The sequence below is a fragment of the Motacilla alba genome, chromosome 3, assembly GCF_015832195.1.
Source record: "Motacilla alba alba isolate MOTALB_02 chromosome 3, Motacilla_alba_V1.0_pri, whole genome shotgun sequence".
NCBI lineage: Eukaryota > Metazoa > Chordata > Aves > Passeriformes > Motacillidae > Motacilla > Motacilla alba.
Genome location: NC_052018.1, coordinates 10,258,421 through 10,279,503, shown reverse-complemented (window position 1 = coordinate 10,279,503; position 21,083 = coordinate 10,258,421). Strand labels below are relative to the sequence as shown.

At 42.5% G+C, this 21,083-nt stretch overlaps 1 protein-coding gene across 2 annotated transcripts; it reads left to right on the top strand.

Moving 5' to 3' along the window:
- Positions 1 to 7,197: 7,197 nt before the first annotated feature.
- Positions 7,198 to 18,405, top strand: LOC119699895 (b(0,+)-type amino acid transporter 1-like). 2 transcript variants are annotated; one of them, XM_038133945.1, is made up of 7 exons: positions 7,198 to 7,266; positions 7,486 to 8,269; positions 9,850 to 9,983; positions 11,789 to 11,918; positions 14,177 to 14,301; positions 14,740 to 14,827; positions 15,877 to 18,405. In XM_038133945.1, the coding sequence occupies exons 2-7, from the start codon at positions 7,526 to 7,528 to the stop codon at positions 16,108 to 16,110; spliced, it is 1,455 nt and encodes a 484-aa protein (XP_037989873.1). In that variant the 5' UTR covers positions 7,198 to 7,266; positions 7,486 to 7,525; the 3' UTR covers positions 16,111 to 18,405. The 2 variants fall into 2 exon arrangements, with proteins under 2 accessions (XP_037989873.1, XP_037989872.1); XM_038133944.1 differs by having other exon boundaries at positions 7,235 to 7,385.
- The last annotated feature ends 2,678 nt before the right edge of the window (positions 18,406 to 21,083 follow it).

The following is a 21,083-nucleotide window of genomic DNA, read 5'->3' as shown; positions in this document are numbered from 1 at the left end:
TTCTTTTTGTGAGTCAGCTCTCCCTCTCTTGTAGTACGGGACCCTTGTCTTCAGCTAATCTATTATCAGGGCCCAACAGCTGTTTGTGCATCTGCACCCCGAGTGCTGGGGTGGGGACCCAAGGGTGAGGCAGCATCTGGAGCAGAAAATGGAAAAGGCAGGGCGAGAGGGAAGAGAATTTCTTTGTTTTCCTGTGGGAGCTGCTGGGGGAGGACTCCACCACCCAGCCAGCTATACCTTTGCTGTCTCTGTGACACCTGAAATGAAGAGCCTTGCAAGTAGAAAGCAGAGATTAGCTCCTCAAATTGGAATAATCAATTCCCATTTCCCTGGCACAGGAAAAGTAGGCACGAGACCACACCCTGCAGCTTGCTTTGCCTACTGGCTTGAGCTGGCTCCAGACGGAAATCCAGTTTGTCTGGAAAACTTCTTCCCTTGTAATACATCCTGTTAGTGGATTGCAAATCAGGAAGTTTTTTATGTGTAAATAAGAGGTGCCTTTCCACTCATTTTGGCTAAGGACTAAGAATTAGAGGACATAATCTGTAGATGCATCCAATTTTCATTCAAGAGAACAATACTACTTAAGAGTGATTCCTGTACATCCATGTTACATCATGCTGACTGCATCTTTGACAAGGGTGATTAAGGATCTGTGATCTCTAGACCAGGAAGAGTCCTCCAAACCTTTTAGCACAGTTCTTTCCTTCCTAAGATCTTGAGTGAAAATTTACCGAGTGGAATGAAAACCTGGTTCCCATCTCCCATGCATATAAACTTCCCCTGGAAGGCCAAGAAAAGATGCTTAATCCATTTCATCCTTCCTTTTATTTATATCCATTTTTAGCTTTAACCAAAGCATACAGATGGGAGGAATTAGTCTCAACACATCACTATCTTCCCAAGATCATTAGTTTTTCTGTTGGTAAAAATGCACAAGATGAAGCATTAGTTGGAAAATACATGTTTGTTGCAACTTCATAAAGCAGCAGCCAGAGATGTTAAAGAGTGTCATAACTTACTTGACTTTTCCAGGCAAACACTGTTTTTTCCTTTATATTTGACAGTCTAAGAGCTGTTTTAGTGAAACAGCATTAAAATTAAAATTACCCCCTTGTCCTAGCTCTTTGAGAAGCTAGGCAGTTACTGGTAGGGACACTGACTGAGCCCCCTTGACCCTGGCTAAGCTTATCCCAGGAGATCACTTCATAGGGCTGGAAGCATGGACGGCCCAGAGCCCATCGCACAGCTTATAGCCACTCCACAAAGAAAGTGTTTTGGGCATGTAGGGGCAAACCCTGCCCTCATGCTGGCCCTGACTGCGAGCTGAAGCACATCCCACCCCTGCGTGGGGGGAGAGCAGTGGAAGGGTGATCTGCCTCACACGTGTTGACAGCAGCAGTGCCAGGCAGGGATAAGCCACCCAGCCCCACCCTGCACTCCCGACTCCGGCCCAGGGAAAGCAAACAGGTGGAGGCAACTCACAAAACTTTCACCAGCTGCTGCAAGCAACCTTACTCTATTTTCCTTCCTGGCTGTTGTTTTCCATGTGCTTTTCCTAGTCCCCTAGTAGTAGGGCAGGTCCTCTGCCGTGCCACGCTACCAAAGCTGGGGCTTCCCTCACTTCTGTGATTAAGAAGAAAAGAGGCAGGTGGGCAAGCAGCCCTTCAGGCCTCGGGGTCATTGGGAAGACATGGCAGCAGTGGGGCAGGCTGGGGAAGGGAGCTGCTTCTGTGTGCCCTAAATGTCACTTCTGGTCCAAAGTTTCATTCAAAAAGAGGAATCAGTTTTCATGAAGTTTTTAAGGAATTCGGTTTAGTACCTGCAGTTACTGTGAGGAAAACTGGAATTACTTGGGTCAGTGTTATTATGCTGTTTCTGACAGGAATTGTACAGAGAAAACTAATCTATTATAGAATGCTACCCAACAGAATGAATATAGATTTACAGGTTAAAATCTAAGCACGTGTTGTAAAAGTTTATCTTAAAAATAATAAAACTATCTTGTGTTAGTGAAGGTATTATTGTGCATCTACTCAAAAACATAGGAATGCATTTCAGTGATTAAATAGAATTTTGGCATGTTTAAGTTCTATTTTTAATCTTGTTTGCTAGTACGTTTTCATGAAAATGTTTATTTGTATTTTGGTAATGATAACATTCATCTGATAAAGACTTTGTATAGGACAAGATAATCTAATCTTGAATTAAACTTAATAAATTAATTAAACTTAATTCTAACATTTAAAAGGAGTTCTTAAGAGTACAAACTAATGCAAATAAATTATTAAGGCTGAATTGCTTGGAAAAGAAAACAGGACAGATTGTGTGTGCGCGCTCACACACATACATACACACATTGTATACATATATAGCTATAAACCCAGGAAATAAAGAATGAAGGAAGAAATTTGTATAATTTCCCTTAGTTGCTGGAAGAAAGAGTACCAAGAGCCCTTGATAGATGAACTCGACCCACGCAAGCAACAGTGGGATCAGTAGTTTTCCCAAGTTGTAATTATTTCTTTTCACCTGTGGTTCTCATTTCATCAATGTTTCATCTCACTCCATCAGTATCTTTTAGAGCAGCTAGTATCATAAAATCATAGAATCATTAAGGTTGGACCTCCAAGACCATCAAGTCCAACCTTTGACCAAACACCACCATGTCACCTAGCACTAAGTGCCATGACCTGTTGTTCTTAGTCACCACCAGGGATGGTGATTCCACCACTTCCCTCTACAGCCCAGTCCAATGCTTAACCACGTTTTCAAAAAAAAGGGTGAAAAAATTCTTCGTGATATCCAACGTGGACTTTCTTTGATGCAGCTTGTGGCCATTTCCTCTCATCCTCAACACTCTTTTATTATCTTTCACAGTGGTGGCTAGATTGAGTTCTAGCTGAGCTTTCACCTTTCGAATTTTCTCTCTACGTGACCCAATGACTTCTTTGTATTCTTCCTGAGTTGCCTGCCCCTTCTTCCAAAGGTCATAAACTCTCTTTTTTTCCCCCTGAATTTCAGCAAAACCTCCCTATTCAGTCAGGCTGGTTTTCTTTCCCACTGACTCATCTTTTGGCACATAGGGACAGCCTGCTCCCGAACCTTTGAGATTTCTTTCTACCTGGATCCCATTGTTTTTAAGGGGTTTAGTATGGCACTATCAGCTTCCTCTCGAACACAAAATATTCAGTGCCTAATTGGAAACATGGGCAAAATACATTTTAATAAAGAATATCTATAAAACAAAAGCAAGTATTTCAAAGTTTAATAGTTGCAGAACCAGAATATGCTGAGCCCTTGCTCAGCAGGAGCAGGGAGGCTCAAGCTCAGCTACAGGCTGTCAGCAGACCCAGAGAGGGAGTACTAACTCAGCTCATGATAAATTATTGGGTTTAAGATTCACTCTTAACCCCCAACTTCAGATCCGCTATTGTAACATGACAGGGAAAGGCAGTTACTCTAAACATAAACAAGCTCAGTTTTAGTGATGTTTCTTGTGAACCCTAGGGCTGTCCTGCATCCTCAGAAATGTCATTTCTACCCCACCATCCTACTCCCAGTAGCCCAAGCTGTGTTTTTGTTTTGCTAGTTGCAGATCCCATTGGCATTTTTAAAATCCCAGCCAGAGCTCTACTGCACAAGGAGCCCTGGTTTGATGCCAGAGGCAATGCTGCCTTTGAGGCACCCACACACTGCTGGCCCCTGGGCACATCATGAAAAAAGCTGGTGGGTCCAGGCCATCTCCAGTGGGGTGGAGGCCCAAAGCTGCACTCTTTCAAGGCTCAGATGTGAGAAGAGCCAGGATGCACTGGGGACATAGAGCATTAGAGTCAAACACGTGGGGCACCCGTTCCCCAGGCAGATACATCTCAATGAGCCCTCTTTCCTTTGTCTGTTTTCACACGGGATATCTGGCGTATGTTGTCTGTCTGCCCCAATTTTTCTTCTGGGCTCGAGATGTATTTCAGAGCTCCACTTTCCTGGCCTTTATTTCCTCTCTGTTTTCAGTCAGGCATCTCTACTTATATGGCAAGCGCAGGCATCAAGATCTGCCTGCAACTGCAGCTCAGATCTTGAGGTGAGAGTATTCAAGCTGAATTTGTGGGTTTCCATGTTCTTAAGTAGAGAAGGCCAGCAAACCCACATCTTATGCCCTGGATGAATTCTCTAACCTTTAGTACCTCTCATCCAACTTGATGTTTGTTGTTTGGTGGGTTTTTTTTAATTAAAAAAGAAAAAATCTTGATCCCTGCACAAATTTATAAGTATAGTATTGGTGTCTACCTCCAAAGAATGTTATGGGCAATGGTTTTTGCCACTCCACCCTCAGATTACAGGTTATTTTGAATCCCATCTAGAGATTTGTAACTCTTTTCCAAGCGTGGGACAGGGAAACCAAGCCCATAACTGTGTTCCAAATATCACTCCTGGGACCTAAAATTAAATATTGCAAAATATTTGCCCACATGTTTTGCCTAGTTTTTACCACTGACTTTGACCTTTACTTTAAATTAGTTTTCTCTAGTCCTCACAGTTACTCCTGAGGTAAAAAAAAAAAAAAAAAAAAAAAACCAAAAAAAAAACAAACCATAAAGACATTAAGGAGACTGTTCATTCCCAGCTCGAATATAGCTATTTGTGCTATCTTAATGTTGACTTACAGTGGGCTTTCTTTTCAGGCAGGAATGCAAAATACCAAACCCAAATGCGGACTGAGCCATGTTGCATTATTGCTCGGGACCAGTAGATGGCAACCACCCATTGCCGTGTCAAAGGTAAGTGCGAATTGTTCGGGTAGGGAATATATTAGGTGACAGCTTGAGCAGCAAAGCTCTGCTACTCCAAATGAGGAGAAGGCAGAACTTGTATTTTTTACTCCTTCTTTGACCTCTCCCTTTGGGAAGGGAGCAGTGAGTTGCCCTTTTCCATACTCAGTTTTGACAAATTATAATTGTGAAAATTCATTTGACTAAACTATCTGCTGCTGCTCCTATCTGAGGCTGCTCCTTACTGCTAATATCAGTCAAAACATAACAAGACAATGGGAAAAAAAATCCAAAGCAATCAGACTACCTTAGCTTCCACAGGAATAACCTCCAGTTCTTATCATTATTAATTAGATTCCTTATTACTTTAGGTGGAATCAGTTAGAACTCAGTAACAATGAATCTGGGATTGGAAATAGACTTTCCTCTAGGAATTGACTGAGGCTATTGACATACCAGTTAATTAATTCTCATTATATGAGGTGCCTTACAAAATTTTTTTTTACATGATCAAGTTGGAAGACATTCTAAATTTTTTTTCCCTACAACATTAGATGAAAAATTATTCGTTCCTAGGAGCAAGAACAGTAAAGGTTTGAAAAAATCCCTTCCAAAAACCTTGCATTTACACTTCAGAAGTTCCTTCATTAAAACAGGAGAAGAGTTAGAGAAATACATGTATAGCTTTACTAGAAGGATACTTAACTAGATGTAGTCATATGAAATTGTCCTTTAACGTTGATTTAACTATATTTTGCGCCTTTGTTTTCAATAAGGATTCGTATACATAATACATGTGTTGATGCACACAGGAGTGTCAGTAGTGCAGGAAAAAAACCCAGACCTTTGGACTCCTAAAGGATTCCCGCATTGCCTTACAGTGTCATTTGCAATTTAAAGAAGAATACACTACAAATAGCTAAACCAGACAAGAAGAGCTCTGTCACTTAGTAAAAGCAAACCAAAATACTCTGCATTACTGGGATGCCTCCCACCAAGTTCTCAACCACTTTGCAAACCATTAACTTGAAATGTGTTCATTTGCACCCTTGCAGTACAAGGTGTATGTTTATTCTCAGAACTCACACCTTTGCTGGGAAAGCTTAAAAAGCCTACTTGACAGATAAAGTATAAGCTTTTGCTTTTGTTACAGCTACCCCTTGATCAGCTGTGAATTTCTATAAGGGACTTTGAAATTAGGAGAAAACCAGCTGGAATCCATTTCCTAGTGAATACTAGAGAGGTGATATTAGGAATAGCTTCTGAAATCCTTTACAAAACCCATCAAACTTTTTTCATTATTTCCTTAATCTAATAATAACATTTCTACTCTAAACCCCTCTCCTTTTTAATGAGATTTGAGAGCTTTTTTTCTTCTTTGGAGAACTTCAAGTCCTTCAACCTGATGATAAAATTTGAGCATCTTTATTTGCCTTAGCATGAGAAACTGTATGACTTGTATGTGTTGTTTTTTCTTGTGGACCCACGAGTTCTGTTAAGGGTCCAAGAGTTACCCTGGACTCTTCTTGCAGAGAACTGCAAAGCTAGTTAGATTTTTTTTTTAAGGCAAAGAAAGAGAAGTCTAAATGATTTAGAAGGAATTTTTAGAGAAACAATAGAAATACTGCTCTGTTTATAGTCATGCTTTTTTTTAGCTCAAATATTTGAGAAGGACAGATAAAGATTCGAGGTCTTTGGTTGCCATGAAGGGCAGAGAAAGGTCTCACTTCTGGTACTTATCACAACAGAAGATTGCAAGAGACCTCCAAGGACAGTAACTCTGCAGTAAAGTTTAGTTCATGTTCAAAGGAATTCATGTGGAAGTTCCCTTCCGCTCAATACTTCATACACATCACAGATCACAAAATATACCCTCATGCACTGTAATAGTCATATTTATAGCAGAACCTGCCTCAAGGTCTGCAATTTTATGTGTTAGATATCTAAGTAAGGGTCAGGGGTATCTTCAAAAGCTTGTACCATGTTTCTGTCATGTGTGCATTGCAACGTGTGTACAATGAGCTGTGACAAAGTGCTCTGAAAATTGTGCTCTGGTAGGAGTGTGCACACCTTATGTACAATGGTAAAAAGGCCCTGGAAAAATGTAATTGCAGCCTTTTTACGCTTCTCCACCTCCACTTCCTAAAATTGGAAAAAGCCCATATTGCCCCCTACTGCTGTGCAGAAAAAGGGCCTCTGGACTGTTTTGAGCAAAATCTTTCTGTTTCTTTGATCAAGGCACTGGAAATGTTCCTTGTTGAGCAAAGCCTTAGCATGTTGGCCAGCTGACTTGTTTGTTTGATCATGTTACGGTGAAGAATGAAAATACAATTGGGCACTGAAGCAAGTGCTTGAACATTGACTTTTCAGCAAAGAATAAAGTACAGATTTGCATGGGGACTTTGCTTACCTGATCCTTATTTCACATGCTGTTTGAGGCATGATTCAAAGGAGATAACCAAGATCACAGTCCAGTAATGTGCTGAGTGATTTTGAGGTGGTGCTGGATACTATCCATTACCATTGCTTGCAGTGAGGTTCAGGGATAATCAAACTTGGCATAATAAATTACCAAGATAAGATGGGTAATGAAAGAATGTGAAATGCAGAAGATAGGTTTGTGCTTCTCAACAGCGTTTGGTGTGACTTTTGTAATTATTAACTAAACCTTAAAGCCTGAGGTAGTCCTTATTCAAATGCCTTAATCCTTTTTCAGATTCTCACAACAACATCTCCTATCTCCTCGCATTTCCACAATGAGGGAAAGGAAGGCAACAGATCCACTCCATTCACCCACAGATCCGACTGAAGGGAAGGAGAAGTTAAGACTGAAACAAGAGGTCGGCCTGATTAGCGGCGTGTCATTAATTGCAGGTACTATGATAGGCTCAGGGATCTTTATGTCCCCTGAGTGGGTACTCCATCACATGGGAAACCCTGCCAGCAGCCTGCTCATCTGGGCAGCATGTGGTCTCTTGGCCATGTTTGGAGCCTTGTCGTATGCTGAGCTTGGAACAATAATTAAAGAGTCTGGAGGAGAATATATTTACATTTTGAGGATTTTTGGTTCCTTTCCTGCTTTCCTTTTTGCCTACACTTCTGTCATCCTGGTGAGACCAGCTGGTTTGGCAGCTGTCTGTCTGAGCTTTGCTGAGTACGCCATTGCGCCATTCTACCCAGGATGCTCATCTCCGCAGGTTGCCGTCAAATGTACAGCTGCCGCCTGCATCCTGATTTTAACTATCATCAACTGCCTCAACGTGAGGCTGGCAACATCTGTTATGAACATTTTTACAGCTGCCAAACTCTTGGCTTTGTTGGTGATCGTGGTGGGTGGGTTAGTGCTGCTTGCCAAGGGACAAACTCAGAGTTTTCAGAATGGTTTTCAAGGCACCACTGCAGGTATTGGGGCAGTTGGAGTGGCGTTTTACCAGGGGCTCTGGTCCTATGATGGATGGAACAACCTAAATTATGTAACTGAGGAACTGAAGAAGCCTGAGGTGAGTGAGTAAGCAAGCAAGCTGGGTTTTACTTACTGAATCCTGCTGTTGATTTGTTTGATTCTATCTGTGATTGTGTTAAGAGTGGTAATCAAGGGATTTACAGTGAGACCTTGCGGATGCCCCATCCCCAGAAGTGTTCAAAGCCAGCTTGTGTGGGGCTTTGAGCAACGTGGTGTAGTAGAACAAACCCCTGCTCGTTGCATGGAGGTTTGAACTAGATGATCTTTAAGGTCCCTTCCAATCGAAACCATCTTGTGGTCCTATAAAAGTCCTAAAATAACCCATTGATTGGGATTTTTTAGAAATTATTTAGGCAGCACTCGGATGCTTTGGGGATGAAGTTTTTTCTTAGTGTTTAGAGGATCTCACTATAGACACCTAGATTTATTCAGAAAAGCACTCACTGCTATAGTCCATAAAGAATTCTTAACAACTATTTTCTTAAAGACTTGATCCATAATCTGTGCTTTAGAAAACTACTTTATCTCTCCCTGTTGCATTGAGAAGAAACTTCAGAGCAAGCCAAGCCTAACTGGAAAGGGAATCTAACTCTGTGAATGATCCCTGTCTTTAAAGATCTATATTTTAGTATTGTGCAGTCCATCCTATAGGCACTGAAGTAGCCCACCTGCATCTCACATCAGCCTTTTCTGTGCCATATTACCCATTTTCACAGTTCAAACGCTGCAGCAGTGAACGACTCTTATTTTGCAAGAGTTATGTGAGTGCAGAGTTTATAGAGTGTGCTTTGTACCAGTGCAGCACCCTACAGATCCTACAGATCAAATGCAAATACACAGTTAAATATTAACCTAAATGGCAGCAAAGATCCCGGGGCCACTCTCTTGCACAGGATCATGAGCACTGATATTCAGGCCCTTCCAGAGTGGAGGCACCACCATTAGGATTTGCTGTATCTTGTCCTATGTTAAGAATGGGGAATGCAAAAACTGATATTTCAGATTCTTAGATGCATGCAGTTGCCATTTCCCAGTATTTTCAGTTGCATGAGATACTCTTGACTTTATTGAGTCTTAAAATGATCCTGTGATATTCTAAGACACAATCCTGCCACTAGGAAAACAGAAATGTTTTCATCCTAGAGCAAATCCCCTTTGAGATTTTGAAATCAACCCCCTATTTTGATTTAAACTGTGGAGTAGTTAAATGTGATACAACACACACTGGAACTTTGTCCATGGCAGTGAGGTGTTTATGGGAAGATGCAGCACACCAGGAGACATAACATACTAATAACAAATAAATCAATATTAAAATAATCAAGAAGTATGCAAAAGGCATCTTGGGCAGCTACAAATCAAAATCTTTTAAATAAGATTTGGTGGGTTCTTTTTGTTTGAATTATTTTGTTTGGTTGGTTGTGGGGTTTTTAGACTAACTTTGGAACTGTACAAGACTGGTGTGAAAGCTGCCATGTGGATCTGGATCTGTGTCTTGTTCTGAGGAAAGGTTTAGGGAGTGGAGGAATTTGAATGAGAGATGTGGGTGGTGACAAAACCAAACCAAACAAAAAAAGCACAGTGCTGCAACTAACGCTACTGTCATCCCTTTTCCAGGTGACCCTTCCCAGAGCTCTGATGATTGCCATTCCTTTGGTTACGTGCCTGTATTTGCTGGTAAACGTGAGCTACTTGGCAGCCATGGCTCCCTCTGAGCTGCTGTCTTCAGGAGCTGTGGCTGTCACCTGGGGGTGAGCTCATCATGGGGCAGCATGGGCAACGCAGCTCTGAGGAACACTGGTTCTCTCCTGAGTTTCAGGAGATTTAAATGTTATTCCCAGAGGGAATGGCAGCACTGCATTGGTCTACTGCTACGTCTGGGGTCACCATTTATTGCTGTGGATCTTCTGGGCAGTCTGGACTTGGTGAAGCGAAGGAGAGATCTTGACTCCATTTCAGAAGGCTGGTTTATTATATTATGATATATATTAAATTTAAAAAGACCACACTATAACTATACTACAAAGAACATAGAGAAAGATTCATCAGAAGGCAAGACAGGAATAGAGAGGAATGAATAACAAAGTTCTGTGACTCCTAGAGAGTCCGAGAGCTGCTGCCTCCTCGATTGGTCGCCAAGTAGAAACATCCCACATTGACCAATTGAGGAAGCACCTGCTGCATTCCACAGTAGCAGATAACAAATTGTTTACACTTGAAGCTGAGGCCTTCTCAGCTTCTCAGGAGAAGAAAATCCCAGCAAAGGGATTTTCACAAAATATCACAACCACATTGGTCAGGCCATGTTACAGAGAAGAAGAGGGTGACAAAGATGCTCAGAGGGCTGAAGCACATTGCTGTCTGAGAGGGCTGGGACTGTTCAGCCTGGAGGAGAGAAGGCTCCAGGAAGACCTTACAGCACTTTGCAGTGGCTATAAGAGAGCTGGAAAGGAAGTTTTTACAAGGGCATGTAGAAGTAGGACAAGCAGGAATGGCTTCAAATTGAAAGAGAGTAGAGAGTAGGTTTATCTTTGACATAAGGAAGAAATGATTTACAGTGAAGGTGGTGAGGCACTGGCACAGGTTGCCTAGAGAAGCTGTGGATACCCCATCCCTGGAAACATTCAAGGTCAGGTTGGAGGGGGCTTTGAGCAACCTGGTCTAGTGGAAGGTATCCCTGCCCATGGCAGGGGCTTGGAAGAGGATGATCTTCAAGATCTGTTCCAAACTGTTCTATGATTCTATAATTCTATGGTTCTATGAGGCCAAGGCTGCCCAGCTCCATCTGGCCATGGTCTCCAAGGTGCATCTAGGCTGCCGAGATGACACATTCCTTACTCCCCATTCCTTTTGTTTACACTGGGAACCTGTAACTCCCCCAGCTCATGTTTTACCTCATGGAAAGTGTCCATAAAGGAGAGGTGCAGGTCACACCAGGAGTATCTCCCCACAGGCACTGGGAATGCAGTGAGGGTACATATCCAGATTTGGGCACTGAGAAATGACACACATTTTAGATATTTCCAGGGAAAATGCGAGGGCAATATGCTGCCCTGCTAATGCAGAGGCAGTGGGTTGTGAGTGAGACAGGAGTCAACTGGCTTAATCCTGTCTACTTGGCACCTGGGATTTAGAGCAGACTAGAGTCTTTTGTCTCAGTTTCTCCTTCTGTGGAGAAATGGAAAATGGCATTGATCTCAACAACACCTTTAAGAGCTGTTATACACAGGTTGAGTAGCCTGTTTCAGGTGTTTTGCCACAGCTTCAGTACACAAAAAAGGTGGTTTTGCCTGTTGTGACCTCTTTGCACACCAGTGCAGTGTGGACAGAATATTAATAGCACGAACAAAAGCTGTCAGACAAGACAAATTTACTAGTCACTAAATATTATGGAAATTGCAAGAAGACTTTAAATCATTAGAAAGACTTCAGAGAAGGATTCTGTACAATACAGAAATAATGGAGGGAAGTAACCTGTCTGGTTCTACAATGAGTATTCAATACTCACTTGATCTTATGAACTGCATCTAATGCTGTGAACTCTTTCCCACCTCAGGGACAAAGTCCTGGGCAGCTGGGCATGGCTCATCTCCCTGTCGGTGGCCCTGTCTACGTTTGGTTCTTCGAACGGCACGTTCTTCAGTGGTGGCCGCGTGTGCTACATTGCTGCCAGGGAGGGCCATATGGTAAGCACAAAGAAAGGGGTCTGGCTTGCTTTGAGCAAGTTCACCTTCTTGTGACACTAAAGCAGAGAGAAAAAAATCACTGTGTATGTTCAACTGGCAGAGTGATAGCTCTTCAAGGGGTTTGTTCCTTGCTCACTAATCCCCATCTCTTTCAAATGTAAGGTGTATGTTGTCTCTGGGCTTTCTTTTTCAGTCAGATGCTTTCAAAAAGATAACATATTCACATCTAGCCTGAATTCTAAGAACAGCTTTGAAATTAACCACTCAAATATTGCTGCATTGGAGCACAGGCCACAGGCTGTGGGGTGACCTAGTCAATATACCTGCCAGGAAAGGAGAACCTGGCCATGCTTGTGTGTTGTAAGGCACCTTGGCTCGCACTGGGAAGGTAGCCCAGCACCAGCCAGCTGCCTTTGCAGCTGTTATACTGACTGCACAGGTTGGTCTCAGGGGTGATCCAGCCTTCACTAGATGCAGCATAGGATATCTCTGCTCTTCAAGCTTCGTAGCAATTACAAGGTGACACCGAGCCTAACATCTCTCCTAGCTTGGGTTTATCGTTGGTTTTGTTAGGTGGGCCAAATCTGGTAACCCAGTGGAGGTCAGGCTGCTGCAGCTCCCTCCTCCCTGGTCCAACCAATAAGTCCAGCATGTATTCCCAGTAGCCACACACACACAAACACAGGTATCAAACATACTTATACACACACACACACGTACATACATGTATAGCTGTGTATATACATACAGAGCCAGCAGGGAACACAGAGCTCCACATACAGACATAGCTGGGGCTCACACAAACACCAGCACTAACAACACCAAGGACCTTTCATTCCCTATCTGGCTGATCAGGGGTCTATTAGTGAGAAATACATATAAAACATATGTACAGTGTAGGTCCCTCCAGCATCTGGGCTCAGATTCTCAGCCCCTGGATCCTAGTCTCCCCAGTTGCTGGTATCTGGGCAAACAAGCCCCCAAGGTTGCTGCCATATCCCAGCTGCTGATACAGACCCCCTCACACACAGGTACATCTCCACCACACTGCTCCACAAAGAGGAGAAAAAAATGCTGAGCTGCATTTGTTCTCTGTTTTGAGCAGGCCTCTTGTGTTCCTCCTGAATCTCTCTGCTTTTTTTGGTCCTTCCCACCCACAACATCTGGCATTTCTGTCCTCAAGTGTGAAGGCACTGAAATAGGTTGCACAGAGAGGTTGTGGATGCTCAATCCCTGGAAGTTTGAGGCCAGGCCTGATGGGGCTCTGAACAGCCTGGTCTAGAGAAAGGTGTCCCTGCCTACAGCAGGATGTTGGAACTTGATGATCTTTAAGGTCCCTTCCAACCCAAATAATTCTATGACTCTGTGATTCCACACCAGCTCCGCTCCTGGTTCATAGCAGGGAATCTTTTATGCATATGAATGACCAGGTTGGTGGAGATGACTGGATTGGTGGTTGCTGGTTTTGCTGGTTGCTGGTTTTGGTGGTTACTGGTTTTGGTGGTTACTGGTTCCTCAACTTCTCTCTCTGAGGATTACACCTGCTCTATTATGGCAAGCTCTGTGCTGAGAAGGGCACAGACGGTCTGAATCTGACCATACCAGACTATGAGCTGAATGCTGGTGCCATTTCTCAGACACTCATCTGTAGCAAAAGTTCTTGCATGATATTTTGGTTGGGAATTAAAAATAAAATAAAATAAAATAAAATAAAATAAAATAAAATAAAATAAAATAAAATAAAATTTAATTTTAAAAGCAGCCTTTTTTCATTAAACTTTCCCAATGAAACAAACAATAAAGAGGCTACTAATCCTGAAACAAATACTGGTGTAATTTGTATTTACATACATGTTTCGGGACTAGTCCTTGTCTCATTTTCCATTCATCCCAAGAGAAGTCAAGTCCCAGAGAGACATGACAGAGGGCAGAAGAGTGGGCCCACGGCAAAAGGTCCTGATGGTGGTCAGGAAAGCTCTTAATTTGAGTCATTCTGTTGCAGCAGTAGTTTGAAAACCTCATTTTGCCTGCTCAAACTGAGCATATTTGATATGAAACCAGTGAGACAGAATAAAAATACCCTTGAAGGAGTTTCCTGTATTTACACTCCTCGGAGTTGGTCGGGTTTTATATGATGCTTATTTGCCGATTATGAATGGCTCTGGCTGCAGGCAAAGCTCCCACCAGCAGCTGAGGGGGATGAGTAAGGAGCTCTGAGTCCATGAAATGATGATGCAGGGCTTTGCTTTGTTTTTCAGCCAGACATTCTGTCCATGGCTCATGTGCGACGCCTCACGCCCTCCCCTGCTCTACTGTTTACATCTGCCATGTCTTTAATAATGATAATATCAGGAACCTTCACCAGCATCGTGAACTTTTTCAGGTATGTGTGTGTAGGGTTTCTGTTTGCATCCCCTGTGCTCCTGGGTTTTACAGTGATTATAAGTATTTTCTTTTGAGCCTGGGCTATTGCTTTCGAACCAATACTGGGGAGATGAGGAGGGAAGAAAGAAAAGGAAGCGATTGGGAACCAGCGCCTTTGCAATGCATGAATGCTTCTGTCACTAGAGACTTAACTGAATGTGATTCATCCCTATTGTAATGTTCAGATAATTCTAAAGTTCAGTAATGTTCAGATAATTCTAAAGTTCTCATTGTTTGTGCTAGAAAGGAAATTAATGGAAGAACTCCTAAATTTATATCAATAGTCACCTTTTTAATTGGAGATATGAACATCTGGGATCTGCAAGGCAGGACTGACATTCCTGGATGATCTCACCCCAAGTTTAATGCTGTCTAATTTTTTTTTCTTTTCATTGAGTTTTATGGCATGGCTTTTCTATGGAATGACTATTTCTGGGCTCCTGTATTTAAAAATCAAGAAACCAGAACTGCCAAGATCTTACAAGGTAAATAAAGTAATAACATAAAACCCTCAAATATTTTCCTATATTGTTCAGATGACTATGAGAACATTTAGAGAAAAGAGTGAGCACTGGTGGCTTACAGATTAAATGTAGTTGTCCTTCCTTTTTTAATTTCAAGTTTTGTGTCAGCAAAGCCAACAAGGGGTGAGACAGTGTGAACATGCAGGCATAACTCAAGGTTGAATTCTCTGTCTTGATAAGCTAACCAAGACAGAGATTATCCCTGCTTCCTCACTATGAAAATATATCTACCATATATCTCTTTCTTTCTAAAAGATTTAAGTGGTAAATGAAGGATGATTCTGAACAACATTGTAATCACCTGTTTATGCTCGCAGACTTTGGGCAAGCTCCTTGGAGGGTAGCCCAGGTGTAAGAACCTTGCAGAGGGAAAAGTAACTTAGATATAGTGCCCCAAGTTCTTTGAGATGACATAGGGACAGATTTGTTCTCCACAAAACAGATAAAAGGAGGGAAATCAAGAGTCACGTGTTCTTCCCCTGATGCCATGAGTGAGCTGATCTTCAGTGCCCTCCTTTGAGGAAGAGTGGCTTCAAATTGAAGGTTAAATGCTTTCTGACCAGGCTTACAGAAACTGCCTCTTAGATTGCCTGTCTGCCTCTCTGTCAACACATGGATAAAACTTTTTGTGCAAGGGTGCTAAGGTATAGTTGATTTGAATACAATTGCTCAGTGTTTTGTCTACAGCTTGGCTTTTAGATGCAAGGTATTTGGGAGAACAAGAACAGATCTGGCACTCAACCCAGCAGTTTGCATCTTCAGGTCTAGGAGGGCAGGAAAGACCAGGGGTTAAGATGTGATATGGTGGTGTAGCTCTTGCAGGGATGTTCAGCCTTGGGGTGGGGGTAGGCTGGGAAACAGGATGTCTGGATTAATTGGTTTTTCTAGGTAACACCTCAAGTTGCAGAAAGGTTTAATCTAAAAAGCCTTCTGCAGAAGTTCCAGTGTTGTCCAGACACACCGAGGCCCTGAATTACATGAGTCTTTACGCTGATGTTTTGCTTTCACAGGTCCCAATTATCATCCCCATAATCGTGCTGATGGCAGCTGTGTACCTGGTGTTAGCTCCCATCATTGATCAACCCCAAATAGAGATCCTCTACATCGTCCTGTTCATTTTCAGTGGCATAATTTTTTATTTCCCACTGGTTCGTTTTAAGTACCACCCTCGCTTCTTACAGAGAGTCACTTCACACCTCCAGTTGTTGCTGGAAGTTGCTCCAACTAGCAGGGATGCAGACTGAGATAACATCCTTCCTTCACATGGCTGCCTGCACCTCATGGTTTATCCCTTGGTTTTCAAGGCTCAGAAAATATTCTTCTGTAAAGAGCAATGAGTAGAATGTGAGTGACACTAAGTGTCCAGGTGAGATGGACTACAGCTATGACTCCTCATTTTCCCCTAAAACTCTGGGGACATGTTTTTCTCCTTTTCAGCTTTGCCTTGGCATTACATATAGATGCCAAATGAATATGTGCTTTTGTATTTTTCATCCCAAGAAGGGCTGTTTCTCAGGATCTTATCTCTTATTTCAAGCGAAAATGCAGCAAAAGATGAAAATGAAAATTGAAATATTATTCATATAGCAGGCTGAGTCCCATAGCCATTCCTGGCAGTGCCTTTAATTATTTACACCTAGTTCTGCCCACTGTGACTGAAGAACTTCTCAAATCAATAAAGCAAGGGCTCACCATGGCCACAAGAAATAAACCCTTTTTCACTCAGACATTCACGCTGGGAAGATTATGCTTCTTCCAGTTCCAGGTGCACAGTCACAACGGTCCTTTCTCTGTCTCAGAAACCATCCCACATCTCCCACAGAAAACCCTCTGACATGAGACAAGAAGTGCTTTAAAGCTCTGTCAGTTTACTCAGTTGAGAATGCAGTTGTCACCTGGGATCCATCCATTCATCATGAGGACGCAAGCAGCATCACTCAAGTACCAACATTCACCCATGTGCTTCCTGTGATCCCTCTGAAGAAAAAAAAAACAAAAATGCTTATTTTGTGACAAAATGAGGGGGGGGAAAACCAACCAAAAAAACCTTGAGAATAGGTACCAGCAAAATACTCTGACTAGGAATTAAAGAAACCACATACTGGGCTACATTAGGAGAAGTGTAGCCAGCAGAGCAAGGAAACAGTCTGTCTCTTTGGACTCAAACCCTGAAATCATGCATCTAGTGTTGGATCCTGCTGTTCACGGTGGAGTTGTGAAGACCACCTGGGCCCTTCTTTATAATGGCAACTCAGAGCAGTGGTCACAAGCCCTGGCTTGAGATGTTCAGGCTGGACTAAGGGGAAATGTGCCCCATAAGGGCAGTGCAGTGTTGGAGCAGTGTGCAGAAAGTTGGTGAGATCTCAGTTCCATTGCATTTTCTACCACAGCCATTTCCACCAGTTTCTAGGATTCTGAAGGCACAGCACAAAAGTCACAGGCTATGCTCTCACCCACACCTAACACACTGAAGTCACTGTTGTTTCCCATTGTCCTGAGGCACAGCTGTTTTTTTCCTGCTCTCGGGGAAGGAGAGGTATTATAAGCTGTTTTCTTCACATTTTTTCCAGATGGTTCCAGGATGATACGTAGACTGTCATAGACTAAAAAGGTCTATGAGTTAGTCCCTAAAATGCCTTGTTAAAGTACTGAAAGTTAACTTTCTGTCAGCATTCTTCTATAGAACCTGCTACAATCCTGCTACCTTTTACCTAACCTGCTATGATCCTGGAACACAGGTTACTTGATCCTCCAGGCCTCTCCCAGCCCATCTCAGAGTTCTGTATCTGATTACAATCTCATTCTGCAATGTCACCCCTCCTGCTCCTCTGAGTGGTGATACCAGCAGCTACAGGGATGCACCAACAGTCTGTTTTTCCAGGTATTAGGTATGATAATGGATAGGCCAGATGCCACTCATCCAAATCCTTAGCTTAAACAGTGTTTAGGAGGATTTCCTTCCGCTGACTTTTACTGGAGTTGCCAACAAAGGCCAATGAGGGAACAATTTTTCCTCCTGAATCCCTTGACAATATAAAATTCTTGGGATGTGTCTCTGAAAGGAGGGGATGTTCTCAAAAGGACTGATGTGGTTAGGAGCTCTAGGTTACCTTCCCTCCACTCTCCCAGGCTCTTCATCTGATGTCCCGGAAACTTGTTAAAGGAGCTGCATCTCAGCTACTTACCTAAAAATTAGAATAATACAATTTCTCAGATCATAATTTTTTGAAACAATCTTTTTCTTACCTATTTATGAAGCCTATCACACGGGATTGTGCTCTAATAAAGAACATGAAAAGACTTAGCACTTTGAATAAATAGCCTTTATATGTTATTGGTTTGTGTACGGATACAGGGGAACTGGAATGCTGCAATTATCATACTCTGCACCAATCTCATTTTCTATAGATATTATTGTAACAAGATGTTCTTTTTTATTTATGTTGCCTAGGATTTGCAGGTGTTTATAATGCCAAAACAAGATGCTGAAAGCTCAGAGAATTGAAAGATAATTGCAATAAAATGGGCATTACAATGAAGTGAGTTAATGTGTCTGTTTCTGTTTTTCATCCAAGAAAAACAATTCCATAGAAATTTTACTGCATGATCATAAACAATCAGCATCAGGCTTATCTCTCCTTGGTCAGAAGGTTTAGCAACATGCGTGGGTGTTTATATGTGCGTACACTCATTTTTCAAGATGATTGCTTATCTATTCAACCCCAGGATATGTAAATTGGAATCTCTTTTTCCTTCATGAGACATTTACAATAGACGTGCCAGGAAGAGGCAACACATCCTTAGCATTTATTCCTGCAGCACAGTGACAATGTGACAGTGGGCTGAGCTCTGTACCTGTACAGGTTATCCTACAAGATCTTCTTGGTCCTGTCTGTTTCCAAAGCTCCAGATCCCTGTGACCTGTGCTTAGACCCTTTCTTCACGGACTCAGAGGAAAAATGGACCATCAGCATTGGCCCCAAGATAATCATAAGATCCCTACTTCACCTCTAGACCCTGAGTATAATTGAGTCCCATCTTTCAGCTGGCAGCCTGCAACAACCTGTTGGGAGCTTTACTTTGGTGCACAAAGCTGCACGTATTCTGGGCTTTTTCCTGACTTCCTCAGAAGCATCAGAGATGGACTACACCTAGGGATAGTAAAGGACAGTCCAGTGTGTGAGAAAGCACAGAAAATCCTCCTTTGGTGATCTTCTAGTAAGGCATGCTCATGTGCCCAAGTTCAAGTGATTGCCATAATTTGTGGTTGAGGACAAATTTCCAATTGGGTGGGACAGAGCAGAATTCAAGATGACTTCAATTTTCCTCTGTTCAAGACACTTAGACTGAGTGGGTTTATCTGAACAGTTCTCAGCCAGTGCAGAGGATTTGGTGTTTAGTCTCTCCTGCTCTTTGCTGGGACATAGGAAATAAAAAAGACCTCACTGAACTCTCTCAGCAGCGTGAACTTGCTCTCCAGATCATCACACTCAGGGGATGAAATAAATACAGTCAGCTCTGGGAATCACAGACCATTCCAGTGTAGGTTGGAACTGACATCTGGAGGTCTCTTGTCCAACTTCCTTCTTGAAGCAGGACTATTATCATGTAAGGTCATTTACCTGTGCCTCTGTCTCTTCATGTTTTGGAAAACATTGAGGATGGAGAGCCCAACATCTCTCTGCACCGCTCTCTGGATAAAGAAATTTTGTTGAAGATCAATCTGAACATCTCAAGTTGCAGCTTGTGGCTGTTGCCCTTCCCTGTATCATCTTCTACTGCCAAAGTGGTTGGTTCTATCCTTTTTGTAACTCTCTTTTGTGGAGCTGTAGGTTGCTGTTATGTTGCCTCTTTCTTTTTTTGCCAGACTCAACAAGCCCAACTCAAGAAGCTTTTTCATGTAGGCAAAGTGCTTTGGATGTTTGTCTTGGGAGCTCTTTGCTGAACTCTCTCCAGTTCCTCTGCTTTCCTTTTGAACTGGGAAGGGGTCGGAAAACTGAATGCAACATTCCAAATGTGCCTTCACCGGTGTCAAGTCTACAGAGACACTGACATCCCTTGGTCTGCTTAGGTACCTTTCCTGATGCAGGCCACTATTTAACCCTTTCAGTCAGTCGCTTTTGAGAGCTTCAGCTGACTTAGTTGAAGGCAATGGAAAACCCTTACTTTGTACACTTGGTGCTCTTATTAGGAACTTTGTCTAGGCTGTGATAAATCCAGCATCAGGATGACTCAGTCTAGCAGTGCAGGGGGATCTACATCTTGCACTTTACCATTTATTGATGAGTTACTTGGATGCTATCAGGGTCTTTGTGTGTGTGACTCATTCCTCATGAAGGAGTGCTTTTGCTGAAAAAGGATGCACACCCACAGTCATACAATAAATGGGTGATCTTAGGTTTGTGAACTAGCAGTGAGATTAATGGCTAGTGAAATAGCCCATTTGTTTTTAGAATCAAGCTACCATGTCATGTTTGTCCTCAGAGACAGTGAACCCAATGGCTTGAGTGTCTGGCAGATAAATGATCATCTTTTCCTTCTAAAGCTTGGTCATCAGTTGTTATTGTTTAATTTAATGGACTATGCCCTGGTTTCCATGCAGTGACATGAAAGGCAACAGGGGAGCTGGGAACAGGGAAAATGAGAAGTAGCTTGAAAGAGAATTACTGTACATACAAGTCTTGGCTTGTCTGTCTGAATTACCTATGTAAAATCCAGACACAGACAACACCCAAACAGCAAAGATGTGTGCCCAGAATTTTTGAAATGACTGAATAATTTTTTTTTTCCTGAGCAGTAATTGATTTCCTTTCTGTTTGTACATTCTGGGCCTGTTCTTCAGTTCACAATCTGTTTTTCCCACAGCATAACTGTGTCATTAACAAAGTAGAGCAACGGTTCAGCCTTTTTTCATTGCTCAGCCTGTGGTTGCCAAACATCATCAACAGGTCATGATTCCTTTGAAGAGAGGGCACCAGAATGCACACAAATTTCCAGCAGAAGGTACAGACCCTAGCACAAAGATCACCACCAGTTCCTGATTTAAAAATCCAGAGCTGTCCCCAGGATCTCTCAGGGTATTGGATCCGCTGTCCTCCTCCCTTTCTGTGGCCTTACTCCAGAGCTCTGAGTGTTCAGTTTCCCACTCACATCCCACCCTGTTTAAAATTGAGTTAATGAGAATTCAGCCTGTCTGAGCTGTTATGAATTTTAGTGC

Coding starts and splice junctions, on each gene's coding strand:
- LOC119699895 (XM_038133945.1), top strand. CDS start 7,526: ATGAGGGAAAGGAAGGCAACAGATCCACTCCATTCACCCACAGATCCG. Junction 9,984..11,788: donor GCTGTGGCTGTCACCTGGGG/GTGAGCTCATCA, acceptor TTCCCACCTCAG/GGACAAAGTCCTGGGCAGCT. Junction 14,302..14,739: donor AGCATCGTGAACTTTTTCAG/GTATGTGTGTGT, acceptor CTTTTCATTGAG/TTTTATGGCATGGCTTTTCT.